This window comes from Cavia porcellus, unplaced genomic scaffold (assembly GCF_034190915.1).
Source record: "Cavia porcellus strain 051 isolate PalLab524CR breed Dunkin Hartley unplaced genomic scaffold, mCavPor4.1 scaffold_4, whole genome shotgun sequence".
In the NCBI taxonomy this organism is placed as follows: domain Eukaryota; kingdom Metazoa; phylum Chordata; class Mammalia; order Rodentia; family Caviidae; genus Cavia; species Cavia porcellus.
In genome coordinates this window covers 61,297,461-61,317,315 of record NW_026947487.1, presented here as the reverse complement: position 1 = coordinate 61,317,315, position 19,855 = coordinate 61,297,461, and the positions used below count along the sequence as shown (strand labels likewise).

At 40.0% G+C, this 19,855-nt stretch overlaps 1 protein-coding gene across 4 annotated transcripts in view; it reads left to right on the top strand.

The window, feature by feature from the left end:
* Positions 1-19,855, top strand: part of Heatr3 (HEAT repeat containing 3) — an 84,294-nt gene that overhangs the window by 19,059 nt on the left and 45,380 nt on the right. Inside the window, exons 11-15 of one of the 4 annotated variants that reach the window (XM_003477679.5) lie at positions 1,979-2,115; positions 6,272-6,360; positions 11,736-11,879; positions 14,658-14,834; positions 18,825-19,703. In XM_003477679.5, coding sequence (XP_003477727.2) covers positions 1,979-2,115; positions 6,272-6,360; positions 11,736-11,879; positions 14,658-14,834; positions 18,825-18,947 — 670 coding nt within the window. In that variant the 3' untranslated portion in view covers positions 18,948-19,703. The other 3 variants (XM_063247151.1, XR_010046930.1, XM_063247150.1) reach the window with 3 other exon arrangements.

The window sequence follows — 19,855 nt, the reverse complement described above, 5'->3', positions numbered from 1 at the left end:
GTTAATAACTTCATTCCTGAACTCATCTATGAGGCTCTGGAGATAGCGCTTTATGTCTATTGGGGCCGTGTCTGATATTGTTTCTCAGGATTGGGGGCTGAGGACCCTTCCTTGTTGCTCCCTCTTCCCATATTTTTGTTCCTTTTATACAAATGAATATAGGAGGCCCAGTTTCTTTCTTTGTCGGTTACAGTTTGTTTTAATTGCACTAGCTAGGTGTTCCTGCTTACTGCAGTGTACTAGGGAGACAGAGACCTAGGCAGCCTATGCTGGGCCAGCCCCTCCAGGTCAACCTACCGAAGGCTTCATTGCTAGGGTGCACCTCCAGGCGCTGGGACCTGGTTTGGGATAGCCTACTAGGTCTTAGTCAGCGGCATCCCGCAGGCCAGGCACTCCCCACTAAGCCCGCTTGACAGGGGAATATGTGACTGAAGTCACTGCAACAACCTGTTCCGGCTAGTCTGCCCCCCAGTATGTCCTTTGCTGAAGCCTCCTACTCTATGGAAGGGTCCCCGATCCACTTACTCACTGCAGGTCAATGCAGAGCTCCCAGCCAGTCCATTCTCAACTCAGTTCACCACTTCCCACTCTCAGAGCTTTCGCACCTCTCTCCTTGCCGCGCCAGTTGGGACGCAGCAGCAGCTGCAGGAAATTCAAATCGCGGCTTCCAATAGTGCGGGGTCTAGCGTTTGCGCTGAGACCTTATCTTTTCTGTTACATCACCAGGATTGCGTTTCCAGTTGGTTTCTCTTAGTTTAGCTCATTCCTGGGTCGGCAAATATCTCCCCTTGCTTAGGATTTCTTGCCCGGCACCATTCCTGGATTTTAAGTGCAGTTTCTCAGAGAGCCTCCGAAGCTGCTGCTATCTATCCACCATGTTCTCCTGGAAACCCAACTTTTCTATTTTCAAAAACATGTCATTATGTGAAATGTTGTACCACTACATACAAAATACTGATTCTCCTTAGACCTGGGAGTTTTGTTCCTGGATTTATACCTGGATTTTCTCCCACTAGGATACACATATGAGGTTGCTCTGAGCACCTGGACTCATGGTTGCCTCAACCTAGAAACAATCTTGATGTCCATCACAGGTAGAATGGATAATATATTTGGATCTTAGTATGTGTGCTGCTGAAGTAGCAGGGTATAATATCATCATCTTCTTCTTCTTGTTTGTTTGTTTGTTTTTTGAGACAGGATCTTGCTATGTAGAAGCTGGCCTTGAGTCACTGTGTAGCCCAGGCTGGCCTCTGTCTCTACCTCCCAAGTGCTAGGATTATAGGCATGTGCCACCAGGCCTAGCTTGGATAGTATGTTCTGACATTATCACTTACTAGAAATGTAGTCAGAAGGACTGAGTCAGAACTACTTACAACTTGAAGGAAACTTACAATGTTCAGCAAAAAAAGATAACATTTTACACAGGGTGGTTCGGTTTTGCCAAGTTCAAAACCAGACAACCGTAAACAAATTTTCTTAAAGATACACACCTAGGTAGTAAGCCTATACAGAAAAGCAAGGAGTTTGCCTTATGAATCTAAGTAGAGATTACGTCTAGGACTCAGGGAGGTGGGGAATAATCAGGAGTTCCTGGGCTTTGAGAGGGCCAGTGGTGTTTATTTTTTGCATAGACACATGGATATTTGCTTTATGAACTGTTAACCTCTGTGTGTGTTGCATGCCACCATATGCGTATTGTATTTCTTAGTTGAAAATAAATTTTAAAATGTTACCTTGCACAGAAATTCTTCTGGAGCAGCTTTTTCATGTCTCATCAGATGAATCATGCACCAGAGCCCCTGAGTGCCCCAGCAGTTTGTTTGGCAGATTAGCAGTTTACCTCGTGATCCTTTTTGCCACGAGCAGGAGACTCCCCAGGTTCCCAGTCCCAGAACCTGAAGCTTGGGTTACAAGTTAACACTGAATTCCGATGCACGAGTTTTAGAGACATCACATTGTTCCCCTTCCTTTCCAGGATGAACACTATACAGTGTAGAGCCCTGGTGGGTCTCCAGAGTCTTGTGTCCCTCCTGGATGTGGACCATCTGGGAGGAGCTCCAGCCCTTCAGGCACTTGCACTGCATCTGTCACAGCTTCTTTTTTCTCAGCCAGGTAATATTTAGACCTTATTGTGAAATACTACTTGGATAAAGCAGAATTTTAAAGAAGTAGCAACTTGGACTTGGACTTTATAATTGGGAATTGTTTATCCAATCTGCAAAACCTTTCCCAGGGGTAATAGTCATGTTCCATACTTGCTAGTGGGATAGAGTCAAGGTTGGCCAGCCCATATCATCATATGGGTAAATTTTCAAAAATACTGTTGTTATAGTGACCTGTAGAGAGTGATTTCTATAGTGATAACATATCATGGCTCTTCAGAAACATAAATACAGTCTTACTCTAGCAGCATGTCATATTTCTGACTTTTTTTTTTTTTTGTCTTTTTGAGACAAGAGTCTTGCGCTGCAGTTCAGGCTGGTCTTGAGCTCACTTTGTGGCCCAGGCTGATCTCGAACTTGCAGGGATCCTCCTATCTCAGCCTCCTGAGTGCTGGGGTTACAGGCATGGACCACCTTGCCCAGATTTCTGAACTTTTTAAAAAACAAGAATAGTCACAAAATAAATTCATTTAAGATGAAAATGTTTAAGTTATTTTCCTACAGTTTAAAAAAGCATCCCATTATTTCTTCAGGGCTCTGCTCAGCTTGGTATGATTTTCCTGTGATGTTCACATTAATGAATACATAGCCACTAGTGAGCACAAATAGTCAGATGAACAGGGCTCAGGTGTTTTCCAGATAACAGAGGTATAGGATGGGTATATTTGCTTGAAGTGGAATAGATTTCCTGGTGATCAGGGATAGGACTCTTGGTACCTTGATCAAACTCAATTGAGAGGTAGCTCAGAGGCAGGAGATGGCTGACAGGGTTTCCTCAAGGGAACAAGGGTTAGAAACAATAAGAGGCCTGAGGAGGTCCTGCAAAGCACTCCACCACACCCCACAGTCCAGGTCTTCAGGTTTTAAGAAGGCTGGGAGGGTAGTATGAAGCTATAGTGATTATATAGCTATAGCCCCTTTACAGGCCGACAGGTCAGCTCTACTCCACTGCTCAGTCAGAGGGTTTAAATCTCCACAGTTTACAGTGTGGGGAAAACCAGTGAGGGAGTCTTATAGAACCTGCCCTGGTTCTGACAGCTGCCCAGCTTCTTCTTTGATCAATTTGTCAAAAAGATTTTTTAAATTATAGTATGGCATCTAAGTTTTTTAGTACAAATGAAATTAACCTGCGTTAGAGACCTATGATTTAAAAGATACAGTATGTGCCATGCAGATGTTTCTGTTCGACACAAGCAAAGTATTGAACAATGTATGCTGTTTCACCATTTACAGCCTGCTCCCTGTCCTCCCTACTCATGTTTTCTCATCTCCAGAGAATCTTTCTGCAAGCAAACAAGAAACGGGTAGATCAGTGACTTGACTGTGAGGGGGAACTGAGTGGACAGGACAGAACACTCTGCCACTGAGCAGTCTCCCCAGCCCCTAACTTGTTTAATTTTGATGCCAAATACAGTTCTAAATAGTTACAAAATCAGTGATACTGTGTACTCTATAACTGGTACCAGGGATAAAAGGAGAGATTCTTATGTAGTAGAATATGGTTCTTGCATTCAAAACACTCGTATCTTTGTTTCCATTAAAATCTGTTGATTTTCAGCTGGGCGTAGTGATGCATGCCTGTAATGCTAGCACTCAGGAGAGACATCACTGCAGGTTAGAGGCCAGCATAGGCTACAAAGTGAGTTTAAGGCCAGCCTGAACTGCATAATGAAACCCTGTCTCAAAAAGACCAAAACAAACCTGTTGATTTTTCAGAATATCTAATTTTTTTTTTGTTGTTGTCTTTTTCCTTTTTATCAGTACTGAGAATTGAACTCACAACTGCCTGCTTGCAAGGCAGGCGCGTATGCCGCTGAGCTAAACCCCCAGCCCCTGAATATCTAATTTTTAATAATGGTATATTTTCATATTGTGTCAGTCTTTGTCAGTTTTCCTCCATTTTTAACCTACACTTAGGGCATGCTTCAAATTCCTAGATCCTATGTAACATTTTTGAAGGAAAAGTCATTTTGAATCATTCTTTTGTTTAAGTTCTTTTGGCATTTACTTAATTTCTCTGATGGTGCCACATCTGTTGACCTTTTACTGAAAATTTAGCTGAACTGCAGGTGGTTTGAAATTCCTTTCCCAAATTTGGATAGATGACCAGAGATGTGAATTAAATAAAAACTACCAACATGGCTTCCTTAACCTAGATCAGTGATGTGGGTGACAAACCTTTTAGAGCTTTCAGTGATACGAACAGCCTACCGTGGACATGTGCCCTAGGTTTACCACCACTGATCTAGGTAAAGTGCAAATTACACATAACATAAAATTTTGTATAGTTTAGTGTTTGGAACTAAAGAAGTAGTTATTCTCCATAGAATAAAAGAAAAGGGAGGTGTGTTTTGTTTGTATTTAGTTAGTTTGTCATAACACAATGTAGCTTCATTTGTTTAGTGTGCAGCTCATGAATTTCTAAGGCTCCTCTTGGAGCATTAATCGAATATACATTTCAGAACCAACATGTTAAGTTTTTAAAGTTTAAAAGTAAGAACTTCACACCAGCTTTTGAGTGCCTATTCGATACCAGTTTTTTGGGTTGTTTTGTTTTGTTTTGTTTTGTTTTGTTGGTCCCAGGATCGAACTCATGACCTTGCATTTGCCAAACAGGCACTTACACCACTGAGGTAAACCCCTCACCCTCAATACCAGTTTTTAGAGACAGACATTTCTTCAGAGAAAGCTGAGACTGATGGAGGTTAAAGAACATTGTCATTGTCATTCATTGTCTATCATATGTTTATTGAGCACTTTATGTCATATACTTTGTAGTCTTAGAGACACTGGTGTGAACAGGTAGACTCACTGGTTCTTAGAGTTTGTATTCTGCCATAATGTTTAATGTAACTTTAGCTATGAAGAAAAAAAATAACAGAATAATATGAGGTGCTATCTTAAGCAAGAGGCACCCCTTTTCTCCCTCCACCACTTGTCAGTGTCTTGGGGTATTTGTGGTTGTTACAGCATGAAGTTTACTACTAGCGTCTAAAGGGCAGAGTCCAGGTATGCTGATAACGTTCTATAAGGTACAGGCAACCCCTGTACACACACAACAGAGAAGTGTCTGGTCCAGAATGTCTGCAGTGATGAGATGGACACCTGTCCATCTGGGACATCTGCTGAAAAGTTTGAAGCCCTGGAACCAGAATCATTTGAAGTATTTCTGACTCACTGTGACAGATGGTGCATACAGGTGACTTCCCATGTGATCTGGGCTTCCTCATAATGAGATAGTTTGGGTTCCCAGGGCATCAGGAGAGAAAAAGAACTCCCACATGCAGGTCAGGTGAAAGTCACATCCCCTTCTATGCTAGCCTGTCACTCTTTTTTTGGCTGAAGAAGTCACCAAGTCCCAGCCAAATCCAAGAAGACGCTGTATGTTTATGGGAAGTGGCAAGGTTCCAGAAGATCATGCAGGACTAAAAATACATTGTGGCCATTGTTAAAACTTATAATATATTACCCCAAGTGAATTGCTTTTCTTTCCCACCAAAGGTTTCAGGGAGCCAACTTACCTGAGTGCCCCTCACCCTGTGTATTACTGGAATAACACAGTTGTTTATGGGTAGTCCTGAGTGGGTAGAAGGGACAATAGGAAGAGAATGACAGTGAGGAACAGGAGTGGGAAAGCAAGAGGGAAAACCCTCTTTTTCCCAAGGACACAGTGGCCGCCCCGTGCGAGCCCTATAGTTCTGGGCTCTGCAGTTGGCTCCGCTAAGCAGGGAAGTGCTCTGGTTTGCGGGCTGACTCCCCCGCAGTCTGTCTGGCACTGGGGATGTGTGAAAGACTGAATTCATCTGCAGTAGCCAGTGCAGGTTTGCTACAACCCAAAATGTGAGCCAAGTGAAGCCCACTGCCCAGCACTCTGGTAAGACCCGTCTGTAGCTCGCTGCTTTACCTTGCTTGTTTCACCTCCAGACTCGTGCAGTGTCCCAGGGGCTGTTACCTAAGCGTTTGGTTTAAATAAAGTAAATATATTTACGAATGGTAGCCTCTGTTAATACTTAACATGCTTTGATCTATTTGTTTTAACAAAGTAATTTGTCTTGGAGAAAGAAAAAACTTCATCATTGTATATTATGGTAACTTTTGTGTTTCAGATTTTGCCAAAAATGCTGACTTTCTCGAAGCAATAAGTAGTGCCTTGAGGGCTCTTTTGCAAATAATGGCCTCTAAGAACATTCCTCAGGTAAGATTTTTTAAAATGTTTTATATATTATGGAGACAAAATGTATTACATATGTTTAAAAAGTACTTTTCTGCTACAAGACTAACATCTGATCTTTCAAAGCAAAGAAGAGCAGATACACTTGAAATAAAACATGAATTTCTCCCTCCTTCCTACCCTCAGCAACACATGCAGGTACTTTCCTATCAATACAGCTTTTTTAAACAGTAAACTCAACATTTAATCATTAAATTGCTGTAAACTTATATAACACTAAAGTGATATAAAACAATGAGTTGAGTGATCCGTTTTCATGATGTTTACCAATGCAACTTCTTGTTTAATACATGTATATTGTAAATACTCTGCATGTTGTTGACCTTTTAAAAATATTTTATGACAGAAAACTTCAAACATACCTTCCACAGAGATCCATCCGCTTGTGTCTGACAGGTGCCATGTCATTCTTACTCATTACTTTTTAGTAAGGAAATTTTCAAGCTTTCTTGAGAACAGAAAATATTCTTTGGACCCATGTGTACTGTCCCTGAGTCTCAACTGGTTATTAGTGTGTCTTGTTTTATTCCTCTTCCTGCAGTTTTATTTTTGTTTCCTGGAATATTTTAAAACAAATTGTACCATTTCACACCACATGTTTTATTGTGTACTTCATTAGGTGTATCTGACAAAATTATTAAAAAAAAAAAAACAAACCCAAATGTATCTCGTAACATTTGAAACATGGTCTGAACTCAGTTTTCCTAGAATACCTTAAAAAAATATCTTTTTTTTTTTTTTTTCTGGTGCTAGAGATTGAACCTAGGGCCTCACATGCTAGGCTAGTACTGTACCACTACTCTACATTCCTATCCCTCTTTAAAATTTTATTTTGAAATAAGGCTTTACTAGTTGCCCAGGCTGCCTTGAACTTTTGAGCCTCCTGCCTCAGTTTCCCAAGTAGGTGGGGATACAGACATGTGTTGTCATGCCTGGCAGAAATGACTTTTTACACATGGTTTGTTCAAATCAGGATCTAAAGATCCATACACTGCTCTTGGTTGATATTTTTGTCACTTCTTTAATAACTATTGAGATTTGATTTGTATGGCGTATGGTTCCTTCAAATAAAGTGCAGTTTAGTATAGCCACAGCCTCTTAAATTTCTCAGTTGATTATATTCCTTTGTCTACTCCTCTCTCCTCATTATATTTATTCATTGAGGAGACTGTCACTTAGTGCTAGGGCCCTCTGCTTCTATATTTCTTGTAAACTCAGACCTAGGCCTAGAACCTTAATTTGATTCAAGTTTCAGAGTTTGGCAATAAAAGTTCATATTGCTATATATTTTTTCCTATTTTTATATCTCAAATCATATCATAAAAGCAATTTTGAGATTAATTAGTGGGTTCACTTGGTTTTAGCAGCTGATTATAGTCGATCCATTGTTTCATTAGGGGCTGCAAAGTAGAAATATTATAATTTTGTCATTCCTTTTAACAGTTATTAGCTGGAATTCTATACATAAGAATTTTCTACCTCATCAGTTACTTAGTACTGTGAAATATAATTTATATAATAAAAGATTCTTCTAATAAAATGGATAGATGCCCTAGCAATCTCTAGATGAGGCCAACAAATATGAGATGTGGTCTGGGAGCGTGGCCCAGTGGGAGAAGATGTACCTAGCATATGTGAAGCCCTAAATTCAACCTAAGAGAAAATAAGCAGTCTAGCTTTTTGGTTTGGCTCCTATTTTCATTATTTCATAATCTTCCCTTTTAATTTAGTGGGGTTTAGTTTGTTTGGTGGCCCTGGCTGTTGAACCCAGGGCCTTGCGCTTACATGCACTCTACCACTGAGCTATATCCCCAGCATCATCCAGCATTTAAATTTTGAGACAAGGTCTCACTAAGTTGCCCTGGCTGATTTAGAACTTGTGATCTCTCTGCCTTAGCCTTCTGAGTAGCTGAGATTACAGGTGTAAGCATTGTGCCTGACTTTAGTTTATTTTGTATGTGTACATGTGTGTGTTTGTACTCCTGAGAATTGAACCCAGGACCTTGTGCATGTGACACACATACTCTGCCCTTTTAGTTTTTGATTTGTGGTTTTGTTATTCCTTTTTGAAAGCTAGGTAAAAAGTTTTTTTGCTTATTGAAAAGACTATACATTTGTATTTACCTCTTAAAAGTAGTGCTTCTGTACCTGTCTATTCTTTTTAATGTTGGATCATTGTAGTATATAAAGATGTTGGCTTTGTTTGTTGACTTTGAGGCAGTCTTGTCTATAGTCCAGGCTGGCTTTGAACTCACGACCCTTTTGCCTCAGTTTCCTGCATACTGAGACTGCAGGCTTGTGCTGCCACACTCAGTTCAGATTTTTTTCGTTTCTTTTTTTTACAGCTTCAGACTACTGCACTGTATAGACTTTCCATATTTATTGAGTCTCTCTTGCCTCCTGATAGACATTTGAGTTATTGCAAGTCTTTTACTATTCCAAGTGGAAGGGCAGTGAAGAGTCTTTTTATGAGTTGTATTATGTTTTTGCCGTCATGTCTGGGACAGATTCCTGGAAGTGGGCTTGCTGGGTCAGAGATGAGACGGACTGGTAGCTGTTAGGTATTGCTGTAGTCCCTCCTTTAGAGATTCAGCCATTTTGCATCCACACCAACAATGTTTGGAAGAACCTTTTTTGCCATAACCTCACGAGCAGGTGTGTTGTCAAACTGTAGGGTTTTGCCAGTTAGGTAAATAAAAATCATATTTTATTTTGCATGTTTTATTAGAATGAGGAACTTGGGATATCTTTTCATGTGCTTTAGGGCCTTTACATTTCTTTTCCTGTGACTACTGTCTCTTGCCCATTTTTCTATGAGGTTACTGCTTTTTTGTTTGTTTTATGTGGATTAAAAACCCAGGCTTTGCACAAAGTAGGTCAAGGCTGAGCTCCGCCCTCACCCGAGGTGAGTGCAGAAACTCTGCACACCAGGGCTCAGTCTGTCTTACCCTATTTCCCCTTGCACTCTCAGGTCGCAAAATCACTGTTCTAAACCATTCTCCCTCCTTCCTAAAGTTGTCCTCTAGTTATTAATATATCTCATTAGTGTTACTGGCCTACACCACCCTCTTCTTTTGGTTTTCATCATCTTCTGTCCCCTGCGGACATTCTTCTCTCCTTGGAGATGCCTGTGGTGACACTGCTTGTCTAATCCTAGATTCTTCAGTCTGCGCTTAGGTGGGTCTCCCAGTTGCCTGGCCATGCAGCTCTGGCCTCCTGGTCTTTCTGCTTTTTTTTGGTCCATCCATGGCCAGGTCACTGGAGTGCTGCTTCCCAAACCTTGTCTTATCCCCAAGTTTAATGGGAATGATAGTTTTACTATGCTGTTGATATGTATCCTTCATTACTTCTTTGCATATTTGAAAATGGAAATGGTGATAATTCAGTAATGATTAATGGATGTTGGGAGGATCAGAAAACCTTACTATGGAGGCCTATAGGAATATAAAGTGTTTAACTGCTTTTCTATGATGTACAGGTAGCAGTTTACTGACTGAGTCTGATGATTTGAGAAGTTACTCAACGCTTACATTTATTTTATGGTAATCATTCCTAGATATATAATGTGTTTTATGGTAATCTTCATATGTTTTATATAATGTGGTGGTGGTGGTGTTTGTGGTACTGAGGATTAAACCCAGGGCCTTTGATCTGAGCTATAATCTCATTCCTGCCCCTTCAAGAGAGGATCTCACTATACCATTATCCAGGCTGGGTTCAAACTTGTGTTCCTTATGGCTCAGCCCCAGAGTGCTCAGGTTACAGATGTGCGCCACCCCACTCCATCCCCACTTTATACATATGTATTTAGGTGCTGGATTCTCTGATTAGCTCTATAATAGGTATGAGCATTGAGTGCCAGAGCCAGAGCCCTGGCTTTCCCATGCTTTTTTTTTTTTTTTTTTTGGCTGTTTCCTTTTTACCGGTACCGGGGATCGAACTCATGACTGCCTGCTTGCAAGGCAGACGCTTATGCCGCTGAGCTAAATCCTCAGCCCCTCTCCCATGCTTCTGTTGGAGAGGAAACCAGTGGCTTGATTTGCTGAGTGATGGCACCAGTACTGGTGTCCAGCTGTCTGGCTTCCCTGTCTGGTTTTTCACTTTGTTGGTTCATCTGTTTTGTAGCTTCTTTGAGTTGTTCTGGTGATTATACAGCCACACCTGTGTGGTTTGCAGCAGCCTGTCTGTACTGTGCAGAATCCTTCAGTTTGTGCAATTTTTGTCTTTACAGTATTTTCTGAAAAACCTGTTACCATTACCTTTAGAATAGGCAGAGCAATGTAACTGATGGAGAAATGCATTTGAGGATTTATAGTTATTCGGTATTCTTGCAAATAATAACATTAATACTTAAGTGTTGTATGTGTATCATTTAATCCTTGTAGCAACTCTGTGAGGAATACTTTTGTCATGTCCATTTTACTTGTTGGAAAAATGGACACCATGATGATGAAATCCAGTAACTTTTTTTTGAGACAGGGTCTCTTTTTGCAGTTCAGGCTGGCCTTGAGCTCACTTTGTAGCCTAGGCTGGTCTTGAACTCACAACGATCCTCCTGCCTCAGCCTCCTGAGTGCTGGGATTACAGGCATGAGCCACCACGCCGGTCTTGAAATACAGTAACTTTTGTTGGATAGCCAGGTGTAAGGAACGGAGCTCGGGTCTGAACCCAGGTGTTTGGCTCCAGATGGAAGCTCTTTATCACCACACTATAGAAGATAACCTGGCAATTGGACATTTACATTCTTTCATGATTCTTATGCTCATATATGTGCTCAAATTAACTTAAACTGAACCTTGTCACTGTATGGTTGAAGTACTATATAATGTAATGGCTTTTGTAGTCTTAAATAATTTATGATAAGGGCTGCGGATTTAGCTCAGTGGCATAAGTACCTGCCTTGCAAGTGCGCAGTCATGAGTTTGATTCCCGGTTCTGATAAAAAAAAAATTATTTATGATAAAACATCTCAAAGCAAGTTCTTACTTTGTCTAGACTCAGTCAGTTTTTATTAAAGCTACTTACACTTTTAAAATCTTTTATGTTCAATATTAGAAAGAAATCAAAGTCCCTTTAGTCCTCGTACATCTGGAACAAGTCTTCAGATGAAACTAACAGGACCTGAAGTGCCTTTTATAGGTTTGTTAATGACAGTGACACAAGCGGGACTGTGTTGCCAACTGTATTTGGGCGCAATTAGAATGGTGATAACTTCTCTGCCAGGTGTGTATGCTGCTCTTAGCACCGTGCAACCTGTAGGAGAGATTCTCCTGTTTTTATTTACTATTGGAATTAGTTGAGTTTAACACTGTAAAATCTGTCTTCTCTTCTTTCAACAGTGCATGACACCTGATCAGCTGATGTCATTATGCAAAGCAGGCATTCATAGCAGTAACGTCGGAGTTAGAGTGAATGTTGTCAGTATTTTAGGAATCACTGGCAGTGTCCTAGCCAAAGAAGATGGGACACTTGAAACTCTTAAGGTAGAACAATTTCTTTTCTAGCCTAAAACATAAATTAGGAATGGGTCAGGTCATTGGGCATGGTGGTACGTACTTGTAATCCCAGCGTGCAGGAGGCTGAAGTGAGAGGATTGCTGTCTGTTCAAGGCCAACCTGAACTGCATGAGGAGACCCTGTCTCAACACAAACAAGCAAAACAAAGTAATGACCGGATCATGGTGCTGTACACCTATAATCCCAGCACTTAGAGGTTGAGGCAGGATTGCCATGAGTTCAAGGCTAGCCTGAATTACATAGTAAGGCCCTGTCTCAAAAAACCAAAAATAAATAGATACAAGAAGTGAGAGAATAATAACTGATGGTGTAGGATTCTGATCATATATACCAAGTAGTTGCTTATTAACTTATATTATTAGAGTACCCATTGGCCTGATATAACTGTATGTATAAGATAAATCCTTGAAGCAGAGTGTAGTAGTGCATCCCAACTCTCAGCAGGCTGAGGCAGGAGGATTACCACAATTCAAAGCCAGTGTGGGCTACAGAATGAGTTCCAGACCAGCCTGAAGTACATCAAGAGACCCTGTCTCCAAAAAAAAAAAATCCTTGAAAAGCCAAGCCTCATTTTTCCATTTAACTTTACTCCAAAGATACTTTTTCAAGAGATTTTCAGGGTAAGGCCAAAAGCAGAATTTTTAAAGATGCCTTTTGGCTTTGCTCTTTTATAAAATGTTTGCATGTTATTTTCTCCTGCTGATGAGCAATCCACCCAGTTTTCCTGATATACCAGATAAAGCGTGGTCTGAGAAATCCCACTCGGGAAATTCTAATACCGCTCCTCCATAAATTGCAAGCAACATATTTGCTGTGAGCACTTTATCTTAGTACAGCTGCTCAGGAACTGCACTGCCACAGGGATAGCATTCCTATAACTCCAAGGTCAGTGGTAGTAAAATTGCCTTTTATTGTGCTAATAATTCTTGATGCATTGATTACTGATTAATTGGTAATAAACCGATTACTGTAGTGTTTCTCTTATCCTTCTAAGTACTTTATAGTGATGACTAATGTTTTAAGAATTGTTTTGATACCTGCACATGGCAAAACATTTTGAAAAGTACAAGTATCTAGTGAAGAGAGTTACCTGTGCTCCCGACCTTCCAGTTCCCTCCTTTGCCTCTGGAGTGGCAGCACTGTTACAGTTCCTTCTGTTCTTCCCAGGGATTTTTGATAAATATATGTATATGTGAAAGTATGGCTACATGGCATATAAGTGCACACATACACAAATGAACAAGTGTGTGTGTGATTACTCCCTTTCCCTTAAGACTGTGGTTGTCGGGGTCTGCTTTGTTTATTTATTTATTTTTTACTTTAGTGGAAAATAGATTCTTTGCTGGCATGTTGAAGTACAGTAAACACTTCATGATGTTTTACCCCAGTTAATTTAATTGGTATCTCTGTCTCTCTCTTTTTTTTTGTACCAGCAATTGAACTCATGACTGCATACTTGCAAGGCAGGTGCTTATGCCCTGAGCTAAATCACCAGCCCTAGTTGGTATCTCTTAAAGAATAAGGACAGTTTATTAGTTAACTGCCATTATCATGCCTTGCCCGATTAACAATCATTTCTTTTTTTCTTAAATTCATTTCTTAATATGTCTGGTACTCATCTGTGTTTGTAATTTTCCAGTTATCTCAAAGATGTCTACTTATAGATAGTGTATTGAACTAGTTGAGTTTGGGATATGCTACATCTGTCTGGGTCTAGAACAGTTCTCCCTAGCAGATCTTTTCCTCTGGGTCAGTCATCCTCGAGGGCTTTCCAGCCTTCTGGATCTGTTTGATTGCATCCTCCTAGTATCCAGCTTATTCCTTTATCCTCTGTATTTTCTGAAAACTGGAAGTTTGATACAAAGACTGGACTTCATTTAGATGCATCCTTATGAATAAGACTGCTTTAGGGCTGGGGATATAGCTCAGTGGCATAGCACCTGCCTGGCAAGTGCGAGGTTGTGAGTTTGATTCTTGGTATCAAAAAAAAAGACTACTTCGTAGATGAAGTGTGCACTTCATAATATGTTTTAGGATATTAATTTTCGAACACTTTCTGTGAGAGGACGTAGACCTCTTTGAGGCCCAGAGAGTTTGCCTGGTTCTCCAAAAGTTGCCCTGTTAACCTACAAACCAAATGTTCTGAGCAGTTCCTTCCCAGACCTCTTATATCACCATGCATATTGCTGAGACATAAAGGTGATTCAGAAAAGCCAAGCTAAAATACAGTGACTATGGAGCAACTCTTTGCAGATTGGGAATGGTCTGCTCATTAGCTAGCTAATTGTGCAGGGAAAAAATTAGCTAGCTATTTATGCAGGAAAAAAGGAAGCGTGGATGTTAAAAATCAACTAATACGGTAAAGCAAGATGAGCTTAAGTGTTGGGTTATTTTTTATTATCTTAGGGGTTTTCATAAAGGTTAAGATTTCTGTGCACTCTAATACCATAGAGAAGCCTTTTTGAGGGAGATAAAGGGGGAAAACTTAATGATTTCCCAAATCAACTTTTCATATATCACTTGTGGATTTTAATTTATTTAGGGAAATAAACTGTGTCATGTTCAATTATATTGCTTATGCTATCCTTGATATAAGTATTTGTCAAATCTTAGATCTTTAAAAGTTTTCATTTTTCCCTGGCATTTTTACACAAAATAGTTTGCATGCATTATTGTCACTTGTGAAGTTAACTGTCATTTGGGAAATTGAGCTCACTCATGTTGTGATGTGTTTGCTGTTTGCAGACCATCGGGTGCTTCCTGCTCGAGGTCGCCACCAAAGACCCTTGCCTTGTAGTAGCAGGAGAGGCTTTGGATGCCCTCTTTGATGTTTTTGCAGATGGTAAAGAAGCTGAAAAAGCCTCTATTCAAATTAAATTGTTATCTGCTTTGAAAGAATTCCAGCCTGTCTTCAAAATGAAGGTTTGTAATGTTTTATTTATAAATTCATGAGTCTCGACATTCTCTGGGAAGAAGAGTATATAGAATTACCACCATGCAATTGGGAGGCAGGTGCCTGACAAATTCCTTTAATTCTCAGTGATTGATATAGCACTTGCCTATACTTTGTAGAACGCTTGTTGACTGAGTCATAGCTACCCAGAGAAACTGTGGAATCACTGTCATTGGAACCTAAGTAGCATCTGACCACCTCCTTATTTTTAACAGTTTAGCAGTACTAACAGTGCTTAACACATATAAATGCTGTTGTCTGTAGCTTACAAAACACTTCCATGTACATTTTAAATTCGTATCATGTAGTACATTACATGTTGGTTTTATTGTTTGAGATACTTCCTTTTGGGCGAAAAAAGGCAAACTCCAGATGTTTATATTGGTGACTGTGGTTATTGCTGTCATTAGCATCTTATTTTTTATTTGAAAGCATCGAAGCTAACTTTGAGTCAAAAAAATAATTTCAAGGGCTGGGGATGTAGTTCAGTGATAGGTACCTGCTTTGGATGTGCAGGGTCTTAGATACAGCTCTCAGTGATGTCAAGCATCAGACAGTCAATCAGAAATTTTGGAGGAGTGCATAGGAGAACATCCAGGAATTTTAGTGCTGGGGATTGAACCCAGGGTCTCACTCACACTAGCACACACAGCATCCCACTGAGGGCTGATCAAACCCTCAGATACCTGTGGGGGGCGGGAGCAACTGGGAATAAAGACACAAATCTCAGAGTCCAAGGAGGACTGAGGTGAGTTTGCCTGTAGCAGACTGGCTCAGCTCCCTCCACAGTTGGCTTGCTTTAATTGGCCAAGAAGCACAGCGGGAGGGGAAGCACAAGTTTTATGAAACGTAATTGTAAAAAATAGGTGGATAAGGATTAAGTTAATGAGGAACCAGATTTTCTTTAACCTCAAATACTTATATTTTGACAACTGTTGCTATCTTGCCTCAAGAATGCTGGGTTGCTAGTACTGGGGCCATTGCCAGGGGGCACGTGGCCTCCTTGTACTTCTCTGTTCCTGAAGCAAGGTCTCCCCAGCCTTGGGACTGCAGGGGCTTAAGTCCCTTAGTCAGGCTCCCATAATCTATCACATAGTCTGGTCCCCAACACTCTACCCTTGAGCTGTATTTCCAGTCCTTTAGGAATTCTAAATCCTATTATGTAAATTCCAGTTTTAAAATGTAGTATTTCTGTGTGCTGGGAATTAAACCCAAGCCCTGACACATGCAACGCAAGTATTCTACCACTAAAATATATCCCCAACCCCTTAAAATGATGTAATTTTGCGATCTTTTCATACTTTAGGTTTTTTTGTTTGTTTGTTTTTTAATTTTCAGGGCTGGAGATCAAATCCAGGATCCCAAGCATGGTAGCCAAGGGCTTTACCTGTAAATTTCATTTTTGATGGAGGGGATTAAACCCATGGCATCACACATACTAGGCAAATACTCGTTTTTGGGAGAGAACTCACTGTATTGCCCAGGCTGGTCTCAAACTCCGGGTCTCCAGTGATCCTCCTGTCACAAGTAGCTGGGGCTACCAATCTGCCACTGTGTGGCTTTCCTGGAAAAATTTTAAGATGTAAAATAGTTTTTGAGAAAGAAAGAAAAGTAGCAACAAGGGCCCAACACAGTCTCAGTGTCACTGTTACACTCTCAAGTCAGTGCTGTTTTAAAAACATCAGTAGTTTATTTTCCACATTCTCATGTTTTGGCATGTTACATTTTAAAACTTTGTACTAGTGGCTACCATTTACTGCATTAACTTTGATCACTAAGTGACTTAATTATGAAAAAAATAAAGGGAACAGTTTGCTTTTAACGGTTTTTTCAAGTCTTACGTTTTTGTTTTGTACACAGTTAGGCATTTTCTGCCTTATTCTTTGCCTCACAGGTAACCAAGTTTAGTGGTGTTTCTTAAGCAGAGACAAATGTACCTGTATTTTCTTCTTTATTGTTCATAAAGTAGCAGTCCTGGACTTCATGTTTTAGCTTCATACTGTATCCTAGAGATATTTTCATAGCAGTACCTAGTAGGTGTCCATACTGTTAGAACTCCAGGAACCAAGCTGGTAGGTGATCCTAGTATTCAGGGAGTTGAGGCAGAAGAATCGGTCTGCTACATGGTGAGTTCAAGTCCAGCCTGGACTACATAATTGAGACCCTGTCTTTTTTTTTAAATGTATATATGTATGTATTTGTTTATTTATTTTGGTTTTTTTGAGACAGAATCTCACTGTGTAGTTCAGGCTGGCCTTGAACTCACTGTGTAGCCCAGGGTGGCTTGACCTTCCAGAGATCCTCCTGCCTCAACCTCCGAGTGCTGGGATTACAGACACGTGCCATCATGCCTGGCAAGAGCCTGTCTTTAAAAGAAAATAATAAAAGTTATAGGCCTTTGGACTTCTGGAAAAGAGCCTGTGAGATAATAAGGAGAAAGTGTCCCCTTTTACTCGTCTCTATAGCTGCGAGGTGAACAGATGTAGAGTCATCAGAACTCTGCAGAAGCCCTAGGACTGCAGCTCAGAGGCAGGGTACATGGGTAGCATGCAGGAGGCCCTAGCTTGATCCCCAGCACTGCAGACAGAACAACAGACTCCATAGAAGCAAGTGCTTAGAAAGGAGCTATGAACTGGGAACTAGGAAAAGGACCCCGACTTCTGAAGTCTGTTGTTCACATTCATTTTCCTATGTGATATGCATTGCTGTGGAAATAATATTTCATTGTTTTTCTCTTCTTTTCTTTTTTTTTTTTTTTTTTTTTTGTCTTTTTCGTTTTTACCGGTACCAGGGATCGAACTCACGACTGTCTGCTTGCAAGGCAGGCATTTATGCTGCTGAGCTAAATCCCCAGCCCCTGTTTTTCTTTTCTTAAAAGTATCTGGTCCTAATGAAGTTTCTTTGTTAGCCAGAAGGCTAGTCTATAGTTTGGGGGAGTTTTTTAGTTAGATTTTGTTTGTTTGTTTGTTTTTGTTTTTGTGTTGTGCTCAAGATCAAGTATGCTGAGCAGCCATTCTACCCATTGGTCTACAGTTTTTTACATGAAACTCTTTTGTGTAAAATGGAGCTACAGTTGCATTAAATGTGTTCAGTACGTATTTAGCTTTGAGTTGCTTTTAAATACCATACCACTAATGCTACCAAAGAATCATAGTAAAGCACTTTCTCCCAAAGTGCCTTCCCATACCAGAGAATCGCTGCTGTAGACTGAAAGTGAGTTATAGTTCACTGAAGTCAGATTCACTGCTTTTTTTGGTTGTTGGTTTTTTTGTAGTAAGTAGCCGCATTTATTGAAGATGATGGGATCGCAGCAGGAACAGGGAGGAGGAAAAAGGAACCCAAGTGAGAAGGAAAAAAAGAAGCTAAATTCATTGTTTTAAAGTCTATAGCTCAGTTGCTTTCGTAATTCTCATTTTAAAAGTATACGTTCTAAATTTATCTTCAGAAAAATAGATTTATCTTCATTCTTCATGTACAGGATTCTATTTACCATGGAAGTCAAATGGTTTTAACAAATTCTTGCAGTGGTCTTGTTTAGAAAGTGGTACAGTGTACCCCAAGTGAAAGACTTGTTTTTTCTTCCCTCTTTCCTTTTTTTCTTTTCTTTTCCTCTATCCCTTCTTTTTTCTTGTCTTTCTCTCTCTCTGTGTCTCTGTCTCTGTCTGTCTGTCTGTCTGTCTCTGTCTCTGTCTCTGTCTCTGTCTCTGTCTCTGTCTCTCTCTTTCTCTCTCTTTTTCTTCCTCAGGGATTGAACCCAGGGGCTTTACACTGAGCTACATCCCTAATCCTTCAAAAAAAACCTTTATTTTATTTATTTATTTTTTTTGAGACAGCATCTCTCTAACTTATCTAGACAGGATTCAAACTTCAAATCTTCCATCCTCTGCCTCCCAAACTGTAAGATTTGCCACCTTCCCTTGGCAAATATTTTATTTAAATGAACAATTTTTTTTTGACAGATTCGAAAGGAAGGGAGAGGTAAATACAGTCCAGATCAGCTGTGTGTTCTCAACAACATAAAGATGAATTTAAGAAGATTTGTTGCTTATCAAGAAACTGTTGAGAAAAGACTCACTTCTTGAACCAACAAAAGAGAGACTGGAGCAGGGGGGTGTAGCTCAGTGGTAGGGCACTTGCCTAGCATTTACAAGGCCCTGAATTAGATCCCCGGCACAGCCAGAAAAGAATAAAATGAGGGGAGACCCGTTCTTCCTGAAGTATCTGATGCTCTTGATGCTAAAGGGTTTCCTTTGAGTATTATGTTTCAAAAAGCCATTTTTAATGGATGTCTTATGAAAATTAATTTGAAGTTTTATAAAAACTTTAAAACCTGTCAGAAGCTCTTGTTTAAGCATTGGGATCTATGTGGTATCTCTAATGATCTCCCTACTATGTCTCCATGGTCTCTGTAGTCACTGGAAACAAAGAGCAAAAATGAAATGCAACCTCAGGTGGTTTTTAACGACTTTGTAGAAAGTAAAGAAACTTGAGATAATCATGTACTTGAATTTTGCAAGAAAGGAAACTCCAGATCATTGCTTAGATTCTTTTACAAGCCAGTATCATTTTTACATTAGCTGAATCTTGAAGTGAAATATATTATAAAATATTTTGATATAAAGTACCATATATCAATTATGAACCTTGCAAGAAGTGGTGAATGTATTGGATTTGTGTGTCACGGCTCAGTAGCTTGTATTAATGAAGTAATGGGGTCATTGTGTCCTCTATGAACAAGTCTGATCGGCTATTGTTTTGTAACATCACTCACTAATTTGATTTGATATAGAATCAAAATTGATAGAAAGTATTTTTGAATAAATAATTTTAATTGCAAACTTTGTCTTACAAATTTTTTTAAACCATAAATCCTATTCCTGGGTGGTTTGTTCGCTAATGGATATTGCTTCATGTGTTTGTGAGACAGTAAAAAAGACTTGCAGTGAGACTCTGCATCGTCACTGCTTATTGTCCTTGAAGTAATCGGTGA